This window comes from Cryptomeria japonica, chromosome 11 (assembly GCF_030272615.1).
Source record: "Cryptomeria japonica chromosome 11, Sugi_1.0, whole genome shotgun sequence".
In the NCBI taxonomy this organism is placed as follows: Eukaryota; Viridiplantae; Streptophyta; class Pinopsida; order Cupressales; family Cupressaceae; genus Cryptomeria; species Cryptomeria japonica.
Genome location: NC_081415.1, coordinates 327351224 through 327369570, shown reverse-complemented (window position 1 = coordinate 327369570; position 18347 = coordinate 327351224). Strand labels below are relative to the sequence as shown.

The window sequence follows — 18347 nt, the reverse complement described above, 5'->3', positions numbered from 1 at the left end:
ATTGTCAATGACCTTTGATTGATCGTTGTACTTTAAATCTTCATGTTTTGACTGTATTAATGGCAATTAATAACTGATCATGTTGTGACTGAGACTCCATGGTTGTAAACTTAGAGAGAGTTGTCTTTGTGGCTTTATGACTGTCCAAATGACTATCTTCACAATTCTTATTTGCTGCTCATTGGGTAAATCATTATGTATACGTCTTTTGAATGCATTCTTAAACCTTGATGTTTGTTTCTATTTTTAGACTGTTGTAATAATTCAAATGTCTTTTTATGCATGTCCTTTGTGTGATAGGAGTGTGTACTCTATTTCTTTGTGCTCTAGTAGGCTGCATTAACCTATTTAAAGGCTGCAATAAACTATCTCAATCTTTGTTTTGACTTTTTTCACTGTCAAATCAATCTATCTCTATCTTGCTCATATTTTGGAGGTGAATGCATGACTGCTACTTCTTTTTCTCTATGACCATTCAAGGGTTTGTTTACCTCACTACCTTTTTTTCCTTACATCTTATGTTATTGATCTTCATAAGTTGTAGCTCTTCTAATATGACTTGAATTAAGCCTTTACCCTGAGAATTGATTCACTGTTGTATATACTAAATAGAAATCTAATCTTTATGGCAGTATATTGTAATTCTTTGAGTATGATTGTGTATAGGTCATTTTTTACTGTAATCATGACTAAACCTACTTTTTGACTATACATGATTGATATGAGTGATACAACTGCTCTCTCTTTAACTCCTATGACAAGGATGTGATTCTTTGAATCTAGGGTTGTATCGTTGAGTTTGCTACTATTTACCATTGGATCAAACCTACCATCTCATGCTTTGTGCCTTTCTAGAAGTGTTTTTTTGGTGCTTATTCACTTATTTTGACAGTGATTAAGCTCTGTTAGAGGCTCTAATATACTATTCTAAGAATTCTCATATCATTTGTTGCACTTGAGCTCCTTGATTTGTATTGTCTCAGTGTAATCCCATTGAGCAGTGATTCATTATTTATACCAATGAATTCATCAATTCACTATTGTGAATGATGAACCCCTTCTTGATTGAATTACCATGAAACAAGAAAGATCCTTGCCTCTATTAAACACTAGATTACAACATGTTGGGCTCAACCCTTGTGGGAGCCCATTTTACTCTACATGTTGTGATATCTGACATACCAATGTAAACTGAAAAGTATTCCAATAAGGAATATCATACATGTACCTGCACAGTGAACAAACATGTTAGATAAAACAATGAAGTTTAGATCTTGATGAATCTTGATGATGGTTCCCTACTTCTCTTTGATGCATGAAATGACTACATAATCTGATCTAATGCCTTATGAAAGTAAATTATATGTTTGTTGATGTTACATATGAACTGATTAGGTATCCTGAGCTCTAACACCACTTGTCATCTCTTGCAGGCACTTCTGGAGTAGCAGAGCAACTTCTGAAGCAATTCAAGTGGAAGAAGACAAAGATTCAATAATTCAACCTTGGGGTTCGTCATTCAAGCAATGATAGGTCCCTATTCTTTTCATAGTTTTCTTTTATGATACATTGAATCAATTACTCTCACGGCTTGTGTAGGACACTATATCTTTTGAGTTCATGAATAAAGAAAGCAACCATTTATGCAAAGTTGTAAACTCTTTTTTCTTAAAAACACTTGCATTGAATCCATTATTCATTTGATAGCATCTCTTGCTTGTATGAACACTTAGCATAAACAAATATGTACCTTTAATTTCTCAATGTAAATGTTGTCCCAACTCTACCTGATTGAGCTAGAAGCGAAATTAGGTAACAATATTTTGATTAATAATTTTTTGAAACCACAATCTTTTCCTTTAACTATTGTATGCTCAATACTTTCATATGCATTGAAAGAAAACTCTAGTTTCCAAGCTTTATGCATTAACATGTATTTAGTAATAAAGTTTTGGTTTCATATTATGCAATTTGCTAATATCTGTATGTCTAGCTTTCTTTACCAAGCTAATAATAGTTTTAACAAAATAACTATTATAAGTTTTTTTATTTTTTTGAATTGTTATTTGTAATTTTATATTATATTTTGGTTAGTAATTTTTTTGAATATGATAATATTGTAAAACCAATTTTAAAGAAAATTTTGAATTTAAATAAAATAAAACTAGTATACCTATCTTACTTATCATAAAAAAAACTAATATACCTATCTTTAGAGAAATATAGGTAAACTACGCCGAAAGATATCATATTTGTTTATTATTCCACTTAAAAAATTATTATATTATTATATTATAATTAATATTAATTTATTATTATATTATGATATTGTAATCAATATTATATTATTATTAAGATATTACTATATTTAAATATTTTTATATTTCTATTAAACTCTTCACCAAAGCAAATAAATTTATTAAGACTAATAATTATTATTGTATTATCATATCTTTATATTATTATTATAATATTATTTTGACGAATTTAACTATTAGTATGATGGAGATAAATAGAATTGATTAATAGTTAAACTCGGAGTGAGTGGTAATTGAGAGGAGAAAATAAATAAAATATTTTTTTTAGTTTTTCATGCATTGATTTTAATTTAGGTTATTTAAAGTTATTTAAACTATTTTTATTTAAGTAATAGTAAAACTAATTGTAATTATGATGGGTGTCAATTTATTTTTTTTGATCGATAACATTATGAAATATATTGCTTAGAATAGAAAAGTATTACATCCAAAGAGCAGATAGACAATCTGTGACACTAAGGGGTCACGTCCCTACTACAAAAAGGAACCCGATAAAGCACCATCCCACCCTGACCACCAGCCACAAAAAGGGTCACATGCAAACACAAAATCCACACACTAGGCCCCGGAACAACCCAAAGATCCTAGCTACGAAACCACCCAAATGCCTCTTCTCTTAAAAAATTGGGGATATCCCTGCTGGGTCTAGCCTCCAGCGTCACGCTTCCTCCACCTGGCACCATTCCTAGCTTGTTTCTGCACAGAGACCCACGCTCCACCACCTTCGTCAATTTCTTTGGAAGCTGGCGATGAATGAAAGGCCTCCCATCCTCGCCCAGAGGGGCCTCAAACCGAATGGGAGTCATCTTTCTGTGCATCTTCGCACGCTCACTCGTCCCCAATTGATGAACAAAATTCACAATCTCATCCCAGCCTTTCCTTGCATCCTCCACCTGCAATGCAACCGGTCGAGAAGCCGACCAAATGACAAACGGATGCAGCTCCCCAACATCCACTCCAATCCTCCTGCACGGGCCTTCTGCCGACTTCAAACCCTCGCCAATGACAGCTCGGGCCACCACTTCCTGCAACCCTCCTGCCCATTTGGGTCTTAACACCAAGGAAGTAATCTGTTGCACTTCCTCCACCGACCTCCCCACCTGCAAGGCCATGGCAGTAAATAGCAATGAAATGTCAAGGTTTGTTCTCGACCGCCAATCCTGAGTCAAGAATTCCTCTCCAAAGAACAGCCTCACTGCCCTCCAAAAATCGTCTCCATCCACTCTGAAAATGTTCATTAACCTAATCCTCAAGATCAGCCCACGAAACGCAGGCAATTGCCCATCCGACTCCAAAGAAAAATTTGCTTCCATCCTTTCTCGCTGCTACACAAAAAGAAACCCTGAGCACTTTGTCAACCACCAAGCAGCCACCACGAAATGCTAGGAAAAGAAACACAAGGGCCTTTAAAAGCCACCGCCATCACAAGTCATGAATACTCCACATGCTTCGCAAGAAAACTAAGCATCATCACCAGTCACTCACATCGCTCGCCTCCATCATCATCCATCACCGCAAGGCCACTTGCAGTAACATCGTGGAACACACACCATGAGGAACATTAATTCCCATAAGATCATGGCTACATATGGTCGCATCAAATCAAGCTCAGGTTCACTTTTCTAAAATAAGCCTTCTACCCAAAATCAAAATCAAGAGGACTACAATTTCTAAAGTCCTCGAACAAACTAAACATATTTTCCAAGGAGCCATTCGCTCCCACATTAGAAAGTTTGTCAACTTCCAAGTTTGCTTCCCGGAGGACATGAGTCACCTTAAAATCTTCAAAACCATTCAACAAAAGTTGCATTCTTCGCACCTACTTGTCTAAAAACCATGCTTCCATTCGACCTCGAGCTATCCCATTCACCACAACTTGAGAGTCGCCTTCCAAATGAAGTTTCCTGACCCCCAATTTCCCAGCCATTAGGATTTCTTCTAACGCTGCTTGACACTCAGCAACGTTGTTCGTTCCATCCACCAATCTCTTAGCACCAATGGCCAGCATGTTGCCCCGATCATCGCGGACAATCACCCCAACACCCGAAGCCCCTGGGTTGCCCCTCGATGCACCATCAAAATTAATCTTAATCCACCCCTTTTCAGGTAGAGTCCATTCAGGGATAGATAGGCCCTGACTCTAAAGATTAGCCCTCAGCAGCCCATTAGCAGGTCGACGGGTGTCAATTTTAATCACAAGGGGTTTTTAACTTTGCATATCTATCAATCCATTATGTGAGTATTAATACGCCTTTCAGTGTAATAATTTAAATAATATAGATTATGCTTTTTTTTTAAATCTGTTTGCATTTTAAAATTATAAAATCTAATTTTTAAATTTTTTAAATAAGGATTCTATTTAAAAATTATTCTAAGTTTCTTTTCAATTATCGAGGTAATAATAGTTTTAAGATAAAAAAAATTTCAATTATTATTTTTGTTTTTATATTATATTTTGGTTAGTAAATTTTTTTGAATATGATAATATTGTAAAACCAATTTTAAAGCAAAATATGAATTTAAATTAAATAGTTTAAATAAAATAAAAAAAGTTTAAATAATATAGATTATGTATTTAAAACAAAATTTGAATTTAAATAAAATAATATAGATTTTACTTTTTTTTTTAATTATTTGTATTTTAAAATTATAAAATCTAGTTTAGAAATTTTTAAATAAATATTCCATTTAAAAAACTATTATAAGTTTTTTCAATTATCCATCTAATAAAAGTGTTAACAAAATAATTATTATAATTTTTTCAATTATATTTTGGTTAGTAATTTTTTTTTATATTATAATATTGTAAAATCAATTTCAAATAAAAATTTGAATTTAAATAACATAATTTAAATAAAATAAAATAAAATAATTTAAATAATATAGATTATGCTTTTTTTTAAATATTTGCATTTAAAAAAAAACATTATCTATATTATTTATACTATTTTATTTAAATTCAAATTTTTATTTAAAATCATTTTTACAATATTACTAATCAAAATATAATATAAAATTTTAAAAAATAATTGAAAAAAACTTATAATAATTTATGAATGAAATATTTATTTAAAAATTTATAAATTATATCTATATTATTGAAATTATTTTATTTAAATTCAAATTTTGCTTTAAAACCAGATTAATAATATTACTAATCAAAATATAATTAAAAAAAATTGAAAAATTGAAAAAAAAACATAATAATTTTTTAATGGAATATTTATTTAAAAATTTTAAAATTAGATTTTATAATTTTATTTAACAAATTGGTTGACGATCAGATGCACATCAACTTAAATGAGTTTCATATGAGTTTCATTTTTATTGAAGAAGAATCATACATCTATTAGTGAGCCTAATACACTTGTCGGCGTAAAAATGTAGATAAATTAAATTACCTTTCAACTCAATAGAAAATAACTCTATATATTCTTTATCTATGTAAAAACCAAGTCTACACAAAAAGGTAAAAAAAAAAAAAAGGTTTGAAAAAGATGGGATGAAGAAAAAGCTAAATAACTTAACCAAAATGTAGAGTATGTATTTAGCCAACTATGCAAGCACATTGCATTGTGATAAAAAGGAGGAAAAGTGCATGTTAGTATGTGTGACATGGAAAGGATCAATTTTAATTATAAATACAAATAATTTTTAGTATCTCACCACATTAAAAAAGATGAAAGTAGCACATAAAAGATAATAAAATTAGTATAAGTGTATTAAACATGTCCATTTGAAAGATTCTTATAGATATTATATAGATGTATTTCAAATATCTATACTAATTAAGAATTATTTTAATATGTATAATATAGAGTTATTTTATTTAACTTAAAAATTATTAACTTAAAAATTCATTTTATTTTTCTTAAAAATTATTTTATTTTTCTTAAAAATTATTTTATTTTATAGAATATATAGTTATTTTATTTGTAACTTAAATAACTCAATATGAACTTTGAAATTTACTCTTATGAAACCATAACATTTAGCTTTATTGAAATATCATAAAAAATTGAACCCTAACCTTGATAATAAACCGATAAACTTGATTGCAATCCTAATTGTAATCAAACCCTAATCTCAATTGAACTCTAACCCTAAACCTAACCTTAAGCCTAATCCTAATCAAACACTAACCCTAACACTAAACCAAAACCTAAATTGAACTCTTACCTTTATTAAATTTTAACACAAATTAAACCCTAAACCTAAACCTAATTGAACATTAAATTTAACTATAACCTTAAATAATAAAACCATCATCATCAACCTTATCTATTTTGAGCTTTAGAATATTTGGCTTTCCAAATTCTACGCCCATATTGGATGATTTTTTACAATCACTTCTATTGTGATTGACCTTGATAAATTAAACCAAATTAAACTGTGACCATAACCCTAAATCGAGTTGAACCTTAACCTTAAACCTAATTAAAAATTAAACAAAATTGAACCCAAATCATAAACCAATTAAAATCTTAACCCTAATAATAAACCAAATTGAACCCTAACACTAACCATAACCATAACATGAAACTTTATTAAACCATTATCAAAATGTATACCCTAACCCTAACCATAACCTAAATTAAACCATATTAAATCGTGACCATGACCCCAAACCAAATTGAACCTTAACCATAAACCTAATTAAACATTAAACCAAAATAAACCCAAATCATAAAAAAATTCAAACCTTAACCCTTATAATAAACCTAATGCTCAATTGAAGAATTAGGGTTAAGGTTTAATTTGGTTGAGTGTTAAAATTAGGGTTTGATTCAGTTTAATGTGTAATTCAATTTAGGGTTAAGGTTCAATTTGTTTTATTGTTAGAGTTTATTTTTGTTGGTGTTAGGGTTAAGGTTTAATTTGGTTTAGGATAAGGGTTTGTTTTGGTTTAGTATTAAGGTTAAAGTTCAATTTTCTTTTATTTTCAATAGACATAAAGATAGATCACAATGCTAGTATTTAAAAATACAAACAAGATGGGTGTAGATTTTGGAAAGGCAAATATTCTAAACCTAAGTGAACTCGCTTGGTGATGATGGATTAAATTCAATTTGGTTTTATTATTATTTTATTTTTTGATAGATAAGGGGCCATAGACAAAATATTGGTTTTATTACCAATAAGATTACAATGGTCCTAGTTCGGAAGAGTCATACCAGCGAGAAAGAACCAGGAAGAAAACCTTTGGTTTTAGCTCAAACCTAAAGCGAAGCCTAGCTACAATGATAGTTCAATATGATCATGTTGAATATTGTTGAGATGTTTGCTAGAACAGTGTTTTGTCATTGATGTCAACATATTCTTCTTTGTATTCTAGTATTGCAATTTGGTTGAATGAGTTGTTTAGCTTGTGTATTGCAGTTGATCTATTGCAGTTTAATGAGTTTAGAGATACTTATCTCTAGTTGATTCGGCATAAGTTGAAGTGGTCTGGATGATGCTTTGATCGAGTTATGAGATATGGTATTGAGATTGATATTCAGTTGTTCGTGTTATTCAGTATTCTGGTTTGTGCTCCTAATTGCTCTGGAATTGCTATATCTTTAGTTGTGGATGTATGGGATGTGTTCTGGATGTTGATGTGTGTCCTCAGTTTGATCAGTTCATGATTTGGATATCCACAAGCAAATATTTCATGTTGAGAGTCAGTTTTGATGGTGTTCTTCAGCTCCGGTGGTGAGATGATGATAATTCTGGTAATTCGAGTTATTGTGATTGTTGTGGTGCTATTCATGTTGCTTGTGAATATTTCTAGATCATGTTATATGTGTATTCATGGTCCGCATTGGTTATTGTGTGCATTATTGAAGATTTTCTTGGTCCGGTGATGTTCTTCGTGTTATGCAACATTCTTGATGGTTTTAGCGTGTTGCGGATGATCGAGGCATAATTATTGGAGGTGTTGCATATTTGCGGTATTGATTTGGGTCTAGACTATGTCTTAGCTGATATTGTTTTGGTTTGCATATGTTGTTGTAGTGTGTGAGGTTACTATTTTGTAATTTGTATTGAGGGTTTAGCTGACCTTGAAATATAGGTTGATGTCTTGTATAAATAAATGTAATAATCATGTAAGATGTATGTTTGTGATCTTGAATGTGTATGATCAAGTTGTATGGGTGAACAAGTGATTTGATCTTTCAAAATTGTGAAGGAAAAAAGAGAAGTGTTGCAGAGCAGACTGTATGCTTAACCGGAACTGTACTCGGGCATATGCAGATGCTATTTTTGCAATTCATGTAATCTGGATTGTTGTCCAAATGCTTTTGTAATTCAGTGAGACTTCTTATAAGGCAATAATCCTTCCCTAAAGGTTGTAGACTTTATGGGTTTCTTATTTGAGCAGTGAGCTCTAGGCAGTGTGTCTGAATGCATGTGCATTCCCCATTCTAATATTTCATTTACTCCTAATAGGGTATCATCACATTGTGGGTAGGTTCCCACTTTGACCAGGTTTTCCACATAAAAAATAATGGTGTTATGTGTGATATTGATGTGGTGTTTTTTTATGATTTAACTATTAATTATCAGATCTGATTTGTGGTTTAAGTTATAAAAAGTTGTTGTGCAAACTCATTCACCCCCCTCTCAATTTGCTACATTGTTGCCAACAATTGGTATCAAAGATAGATCCTCTTGTAGAAGCTTGACCACTTGAGGAGATCTGGGATGACAACCTTTTCTTTCAAGAAGGATAGTCTGAGATTTGATGGAATGAACTACACTCTTTGGAAAAGTCGGATACAATGTCATTTGAGATGCATTGCAGAAGAGTATTGGAAGATTACTAAGAATGTATATAATGTTCCTCGGAATGGTCCTACTATCTGGATGAGATAAAGGAATTAGAATACAATATTAGAGCTAAGGAAGCATTTTTTAGTGCCTTGTCAGATTCTGAGATGGTGAATGTGATGGACTTAGAAACTACACATGAGATCTGGATAAAATTGGAGACCTTGCATAAAGGAGATAGTCATGTGAAGATTGTGAAGTTGCAGAGCTTGAAGGGTAAATATGAGAACCTGAAGATGAGTGAAGATGACAACATTACTTCTTTTATGCAGAAAGTAAATGAGCTTGTGTGTGAATCAATTGTTCTGGTGGAGTATTAGAAGAATCTGAGATTGTTGCTAAGGTGTTGAGATCCTTGCCTCCTTCTTATAAACATAAATTTGTTGCTATTAATGAGATTTGGACTGTGACAATTATGACAAGAGACATGTTTATTGGTAAACTTATTGCTTTTGAGTTGAGTGAGTTTGGAGACTCTCTTCTACTATTTCTGGGAAGTAGAGATATGATCCAAGAGAAAGTTCTACAAGAGTATCTAGATATGAGAAAGAGTTGAAAGATACGGAAGATGAAGAAAGAGAGCTTGAGGATCTTGAAGCACTTATTTCTAGAATATTGCCTAAAGGTGTCAGTAAGTATGAAGGTTAGTTGCCTCTTAAATGATTTTCATGTAATAATATAGGACATTTTGCATCAAGGTGTCCGGAAAGAGATAAAAACCCTAAAAAGCCACTTAAGCCATATAAGCCAAAATATTAGAAGTGTTATTATGTTGCTGACGAAGGTTTGATAGATGATGAGTAGGATAAGGGAAATTCAGGAGATGAATTTGTGTTCATTGCTATCAAGGAAGATGATCATGTAACTACATATTCTACAAGCTACACTAATGAAGAGAAAGCTTTAGCTGTCAAAGTTGAGGAGAAAGATGAATGGGTAATTGATAGTGGCTGCTCTCATCATATGATAGGTGATAAAGAGTAAATTTGTGAATTTTGAAAAGTATGATGGTGGTTTAGTAAGATTGGGTGATAAAAAAGCTTATGTAATTCATGGTAGAGGTTCTATTTCTCTTGATGGTAAGCACAATACTCATGATGTGTTGTATGTTGAAGTATTAAAGCATAATCTTTTGAGTGTTGGTCAAATGGTTGATAAGGGATATAACTTGCAATTCAAGAATGACAAATGTGAGATCTTGAGTAGCTCCAAAACAAAGATTGCATTAGGGACAAAGATTGAAGGTAATATCTTTCACTTAAATGTTGGTGGTAAAAGTTGTTTGATTTCTTAGATTGATGAAAGTTGGTTATGGCATAAAAGAATGTGTCATGTAAATCTTGACTACATTAAGATAAGTTCCACTCAAGCAATAAGAGATCTATCAAAGTTAATAAATCTTCTAATCCAATATGTAAGGAATGTCAATTAGGGAAGCAGACAAGAGTTACTTATAAGAGAAAATAGTATAATTCTAATGGATTATTGGATCTTGTGCATACTGATCTGTGTGGTCCTTCTAGAGTAAGAAGCTTGTAGGGTGACAGGTATTTCATCTTGTTGATTCATGATTATTCAACTATGATATGGGTTACCTTCTTAAAGGAGAAATCTAAAGCGTTGGAGAATTTCAAAATTTTCAAGATTATGGTTGAGGTAGAGACTAGTTTGAAGCTGAAGTGTCTGAGATCCGATAGAGGTGGAGAATTCATTTCCGATGAATTTAATGCATTTTGTGAAGAGCATGGAGTTAAGATACGGCTATCTGCTCCTAGGACACCACAACAAAATAGTGTTGTGGAGAGGAAGAATAGAACAGTTCAACAAGCTGCTAGAACCATGATGATTGAAGGAAATGTTTCACATATGTTTTGGAGAGAAGCTGTGAGTATTGCAGTATACACTCTTAACCAAGTAAATGTCAAAGGTGGTACTGGTAAGACTCCTTATGAGTTATGGTTTGGTCATGCTCCTACTGATAGATATTTCAGAATTTTTGGTAGTAAATTCTATATCAAAAGAGATGAAGATCTTGGAAAGTTTGATGCTAGATGTGATGAAGGAATCTTTCTTGGTTATTCTACAAAAAGTAAGGCCTACCGATGTTATAATAAAAGATTGAGAAAGATTGTTGAAAGTGCTAATATAAAAGTTGATGAAGGTAATGTAAGACAGAATAAATCTTGCGGATATGATTCTGATGATCAGGATGCCAATTTAGATAAAGGAAATCAAGTGCAGACCCAAAGTCAAGTTCAGATTGCTCTGGAAAAACCTGAGAATGACGGTGTAGATGCTAATGCAAAAGAAAGAATTCAAGAGCTTGAAATTCAAGAAAATTCTAAAAATCCCAGGTATGTAAGGTTAAATCATTCAAAAAATCAGATTATTGGTGATAAGAATAAAGGTGTGATGACTAGGAGAAGACTTGCTGAAGAAATTTGTTTGATTTCTAAGATTGAGCCTAAAAACGTTGATGAAGCATGCAAAGATGAAAATTGGATTAAAGATATGGAAGAAGAATTGAATCAAATTGAGAAAAATAATACATGGATTCTTATTCCTATACCTAAGGATAAAAATGTAATTGGAACTAAGTGGTTATTTAGGAATAAGTTGAATGAACAGGGTGAAGTTGTTAGAAATAAAGCTAGACTTGTTTGTGAAGGTTATTCACAGATGGAAGGAATTGATTATGAGGAGACCTTTTCTCTGGTTGCTAGAATTGAAGTTGTTATATTATTCCTTGCATATGTTTCTCACAAAGATTTCAAAGTTTATCAGATGGATGTCAAATGAGCCTTTCTTAATGGTGAGTTGGAAGAAAAAATCTGCATTGAGCAACCAGATGGATTTTAGCTAACAGATGAAAAGGACATGGTTTGATGGTTGAAGAAAGCATTGTATGGATTGAAGCAATCCCCTAGAGCTTGGTCTTCCAAATTGGATAAGTAATTGATGAAGCTTGGATTCAATAAAGGTACTACTGACAGTAATCTTTATTTCAAAATTAGTCAGAATAACATTTTGATTGTTGAAGTTTTTGTTGATGACATTATTTTTGGAGGAAATGATTGCCTATGTAATAAATTTGTTGAAGAGATGTAGATTGAGTTTGAGATGTCTTTGATTGGTGAAATGAAATTCTTTTTGGGTAAGAAGTTGGTCTCTTGGGCAAGTAAGAAGCAAGATGTTATTTCCTTATCTAATGCAGAAGCTAAATATATTGCTGCTACTAACAATTGTACTTAGGTAATTTGGATGAAGCAGATGTTGAAGGATATAGGACTTATATATGATGAGCCTACTGCTATATACTATGATAATTCAAGTGCTATCAATATTTCAAAGAATCCAGTATTGCATTCCAAAACAAAGCATATATCAATTAAGTTTCATTTCTTGAGAGAGAAGGTGAATGAGATAGAAGTCAGACTAGAGTATGTATCTACAAAGGGAAAGATTGAAGATATCTTTACAAAGCCTTTGCCTAAAGATACTTTTGAGTATCTCAGAGAGAAGTTAGGGGTAATTTCCCCTCCTGGTAAGAACTAAGATGCATGGATTTGCATCAGTCCGATGAACTTCACAGAGATATCTTGTGATCTGGATTGATGAGTGTGACTGCTACTTAGGGGGAGTAGTCAGTATAGTGGTTCAGATGTTTGGTTGTGGATATTGTTGAGATTGTCTTTGGCATTGTTGTCAAAGGGGGAGAGAGGCATGTGAAAAAATATTGTTGTATCTTGTGTTGATCTCAGGGGGAGATTTTGAGAATTGTTAGTTGTTGATTTCTTTCTTTGCATTGATTGTTTTTCACATTCATATGTTGTCATTAATGCCAAAGGGGGAGATTGTTGGATATTGTTTTGATTAATTAAAAACAGGTTTTTGGAAGGAACCCAGAATCTTGTTACATAGTAGGAGAAAGATAAAGCATAAAAAAGGCATGAAACAACATTGCCTGGTCACCCATACATAGAACAGATCCTAGTCAAAATAAAAAGGGAGCACAAGACAAAGAGATCAGCACTAGACAGCCAAAGGAAAGCACAAAGACAGCACAAGGACAACTAAATGTTTCTCATGAGTTCTTCCGCATGAACCACCATCTGCTTCATATTGATCGCAAAATTTTTCATTTCTTCCAGCTCTTTTTCCTTGATATCAACTTTCTTTCGAGTGTTGGCCCTTGTTCTTTTTTCATGACCCTTCTTCTCAGTCTGATCCTTATCATCCTCCTTGCCTTTAATCTGTTCAAATTTGTTAATCAGGATGTTAACATGGTCGACAGTGGCCTTAAGGATCTGGAAGTTTTGCTCAGCAATCCTCTTCACAGTAAGCTCCATCCTATCCACTCTATTGACCAGATTTTTTAGGTTAGTTTCCAGACTCTTATCATCTCTGATCCCTTCTAGCTCCTTCACCTTCTTTTCCATTTCCATAATTTTACTAACCATAGCCTCAATAGATTTCGCCTTGTTAATAGCAACCGTTAATTCTTTAACATTCTCAGACAGAACCTTCTCACCCATAGTAGCCTTTTTTATCATGTTGAGGTCAGTCTTCAAGTCACCAATCTCTTTCACCATTTTGCTAATGACCTCACAAAAACCCTTAATGTTGTCATTACCAATGGCACCATGACAGACATTTTGATTGCCCATATTGGTCTCTTGACCCTCATTCTACATTCTCTGAGTGTTCAGGTTATCCTCATGATCACCATCCAGCATTTCATCTTCCTCCTTGCCCTTATTATTGTCGGTTTTTTCAACCTCAGAATCCTCATCAGAAGAAATAATAATCTTCCTATTCACCTCGTTTATCCCCTTACTGGTCTTCTTGGTCCTTTGGGTTTGCTTACCCATTCCCTTTCTCTTTTTGATTTTTATGATTTTATCATCAAAAGACTCATCCTCAAAGTCTGAAAGGTTAGAATCCATAGCAATCCCCTTGCTCTTTCCCTTGGTCTTCCCCTTGTTGCTAAAATCCTCAGACTCACCCTCAGTTTCAGAATAGAGATTGAACCCACTATTCTCACTTTCAGTATCGTCATCCCTAATTTGTTTGCCTTTACTAATGGGTTTCTCAATAATTTTCCCTTTCAACATCTTATAAACTAAAACCATTAAACACTAGTGGAGGGCGTGATCTCTTTGAGAATCTTTCTACACTTCACGAATAGTATAATCCATAGAGCAGGCAAGATAGTAAGGCAGACTAACCTTGTCACCATGGAAAAAGTGATTGAGAAGCACAAAGTGATGCCCATAAGCCCTCATGAATCTCTCATCCAGAGTAATGTAGTTGATGGTGGAAAACAACACAAACCTCCATGGCCTGCAAATACGCTTAGGGGAATAGTAGGGATTGTCCGCCTTCACTAATTTCCTTTTTTCTCCATCAGTGACAGGAAACCTATCCACGGCCTTGTCAAACACGCTTTGATCTCTGTAAAATTTAATACCTTCTTTAACCATACTCGTAGCTTCAGCAATGACATCCTCATCCACTTGCATCATTTGGGTGCCAACAAGAACCTTACCATTCTTCTAGTTTTTTATGAAATGCTTAGTGACAGTAGTGTCTTTTCCACAGAGCCTTTCCATAAAAACATTCAAGCCTCCCTTTTGAAGAATCTCCCAGACTTCATTGTTTTTCTTCCAGTCCGAGCAAGTAGTTGGTTCAAACCTCTTTTTGTTACCCCCCATTTTACCCTTAATTTCCCAATTCTTTCTTATCGCAGCTCTATTATTTTCTCTGTCATCTCTATGAAGAAACCTAACAATTTTGTTGTTGTTATGAAGAGCCACCCAGAATCCGTGCCAAGTAAATATGATATAACAAATAATAAAACAAGCCTCGCCGCCATAGTGATCAATCATAGAAAAATGAGGAAAAGGCATTAGAAATTATGATTAGCAAATCCATGTTGCTTCATCTGGATACGCTCCAATTCAATCAGAGATTTTGCCTCACTTGAGATTACTCTCACCATAAAGGGTAATGATTTTGTCAAAGCAGCAAGCCAGGTTGGCAGCCCAATCAGCACACATGTTGGCTTCTCTATATGCGTGTGTGAAAAAACACATTTCAAAGGTTTTACTAATTTCCTTTGCAGTTTTGATGGCATTGTGTATAGACCAAGAGGGAGGGAAAACATTATTCAAGCAATTAATAATGTTCAAAGAATCGCCTTCAACCCAAACTTTAGTGCAATTTGAATCTTTAGCAAGAACCAACCCATGATAAGCAGCAATGGCCTCAACAACATGATTGGTTTGGTGACCTATAGGAATACATTTGATAACTTTACATATTCCCCCTTCATCCCTTAACACCACACCACACCCTGCATCGCCAGGATTTCCATTGGAAGCACCATCAAAGTTAATTTTCATCCATCCATGAGGGGGGCATTCCCATCTCACCTCTTCTCTAGGATTCGCATGTATGATGTCACTCCCCTTTATTCTCCAAATCTTGAAAATGATGTTATCACCTTGATTTTTGGGGTTCATTATTCCACCAGTGATGTAGAGGTTCTCCACCATATGTCTTTTTATTTTCTCATAAATAATTTGAGCTTTTGATGCCTTATCTCTGAACACTCTATCATTTCTTTCTTTCCAGATTCCCCAACAAATATGGGATAAAGCAAATCTCCATAACAGATTAACTAAATTGTTCTTCGATGGGTGGAACCAAGAATTGAAAACATCTTGGACAGCTTCAAGGAAGGTCCATCTGACATTGAAGTTGTCCAAACATCTAGCCTAAATATCTGCAGAGAAGGGACAATGGATAAACATGTGATTAATGGTTTCCTCATTCTGTATACAAAGATGACAAATACTAGGCAAACAAAAACCTCTAGTTTTGAGATTGTCAGTCGTCAGAATCTTATTTTGAAGAACAGTCCAGAAAAAAATATTAATTTTGGGAATAAGTCCTTTCACCCAAGCCTTAGCCCAACAAGGACTCTTCTGACTAGAATATTGCTGAAAATAAAGAGAGGAGACAGAAAATTTACCATCAGCAGTAAGTTTCCAGATAAGTTGGTCCTCGTCATCAACCACCACCATAGAATTCATAATTGTGTTCAAATGCTCAAGGGAAGGATCAACAGAGGATAAGTCCTTCCACTTACCTAAATTCCAGTAGTCAGCCACAGTAGTACCAAATTTTTCCTTACACTGATCCTAAAACTTGCCCCAATCAGGATTGTCACTAATGGGAGAGTCTAACAACCAAGTGTCTTCCCAGAATTTAATGGAATTACCCTTCCCCACCTTCCATTTCACTCCTTTGACTATTATGTCTCTAGTTCTAGTGACATTTTTCCAGATGTTGGAACCAATCGGAATATCTTTAGCCTTGAGGAAACTATGAAGGGTACGGAGCTGTCTTTTATACTTATTATCCCATATCAATTTCCATTCTCCCTCAGTTTTATAACCTCTCCATATCTGCTTAGCCATGAGAAACTCATTCATATCTCTGATTCTTCTAAGACCAAGTCCTCCTTTTCTTATAGGTCTGCACACCTTGTCCCAAGAAATCAAATTCATTCTCTTCTTTTCCTCAACCCTAGTGCAAAGAAAGGTTCTTTGAATTTTTTCAATAGCCTCCACAAACTTAACAGGGATTCTAAAAAGACTGATGGCATATAGAGTGATACTCTGGAGAGTAGATTTCAGAAGCTGGACCTTTCCCACTTAATTGAGCAAAGATCCTTTCCATCCACCTAACTTCTTATGAACTATGTCCACTAGAGCACCCCAAAAGGTATCAGGAGGCACCTGACATAAAGGGAGCCCAAGATAGGAAGCAGGGAGATTCCCAATTTGGCTACCCAAAATATTACTGATCTTTGTTTGTCTTCTCTCTGGAGTGTTTATGAAATAAATTAAACTTTTAGGCCAGTTAATCAGTTGACCAGTTGCACTCCCATATCTATCCAAAGCTTTCTTTAAGCTTCTAGAATCTTTCATAGAGGAATTCCCCATAATAATTGAATCATCCACAAATTGTTGATGAGAACACACTTGGTCAGCTGACGAAGGTTTAAGCCCTCTAAACTCTCCCTTCTCAACAAGTTTTCCAATAAATCTTCCCAAGCATTCCGCCATGATTATGAAAAGAACAGGGGAGAGAGGATCCTCTATCTGAGACCCCTGGAGGACTTGAAAAAGGGTGAGGGAGACCCATTGACCAACACAGAAAAAGAAGCAGAGGAAACTAGTTACATGATAAGACTGATGCTTCTTGAACAAAATCCAAAGGCAGAAATAACAGTCTGCATAAAGCCCCAATCAACTCTATCATAGGCTTTAGATAAGTCAAGCTTCAGAAGGAAACCTTATTTTTTAGCCCTAGAAAGAGAATGAATGTTCTCATGGACCGTGATTATCGAGTCCAAAATTTGCCACCCAAGGACAAACCCACTTTGCTGGGGAGATATGATCGAGGGGAGCAAAGTTAGAATTCTAGAGGTCAAGAATTTAGAGATAATCTTGTACAGAGAATTGCAGAGGCTAATAGGTCTAAAAAGATCCATGGAGTCAGCTCCCATCTTCTTGGGAATAAGAGCAATGAAAGTACCATTCAATTCTTTCAAAATTCTACTAGCACCAAATAATTCTTTCACAGCACTGGAAACATCCCTTCCAACAATATGCCAATACATTGGGGAAAAGAACATAGGGAAGTCATCCGGGCCCGAGGCCTTATTACCTTAAAAATAATTGACAACTTTCAAAATCTCGTCATTAGTTGGGATAGCAGCAATATAGGAGTTCTAATCAGCATCCAAGATAGAAGGGATTCCATCCAAAAGATCCCTTTGAGCTTGAAGGTCCAGGTTCTGATCCTTAGTCAAAAGAATGGAGAAGAACTCCAAGGCAGCTTTCCTCATAGAATCTTCATCATCAATAATTCTACCATTGACTTTAAGTTGAGAAATCTTGTTGATAGCCTTGTGTTTCAAAGTGGACATATGAAAGTATTTGGTGTTTGTATCCCCCTCCTTCAGCCACATATTTCTCGATCTCTGTCTCCATAAAGTTTCTTCTTTGGCTATGATATCATGATATTTCATAAGAATCCCATCTTCAGCCTCTCTAGAGACATTGTTGTAGCCATTATTCTAAATCTCATCTTGGATATCTTTCAAATCTAAGAGAATGGCAACTTTGGAGATAAAATGTTCCC

At 34.1% G+C, this 18347-nt stretch overlaps 1 protein-coding gene across 1 annotated transcript; it reads right to left on the bottom strand.

Annotated features, from left to right (window-relative positions):
• Positions 1-4137: 4137 nt before the first annotated feature.
• LOC131065033 (uncharacterized) lies at positions 4138-13798 on the bottom strand. The gene is made up of 2 exons (XM_057999398.2): positions 13469-13798; positions 4138-4452 (listed from the first exon to the last, which is right to left on the bottom strand). Exons 1-2 carry the CDS (start codon positions 13796-13798, stop codon positions 4138-4140), a joined length of 645 nt encoding a protein of 214 aa, XP_057855381.2.
• Between the last annotated feature and the right edge of the window lie 4549 nt (positions 13799-18347).

Excerpts from the sequence above, each read along its gene's own strand:
- LOC131065033 (XM_057999398.2), bottom strand. The coding sequence starts at position 13,798 with ATGGGCAATCAAAATGTCTGTCATGGTGCCATTGGTAATGACAACATT. Across the intron at positions 4,453-13,468 it reads TGGATAGGATGGAGCTTACT|GGCCTATCTATCCCTGAATG; the intron begins GTGAAGAGGATT and ends CTTTAGAGTCAG.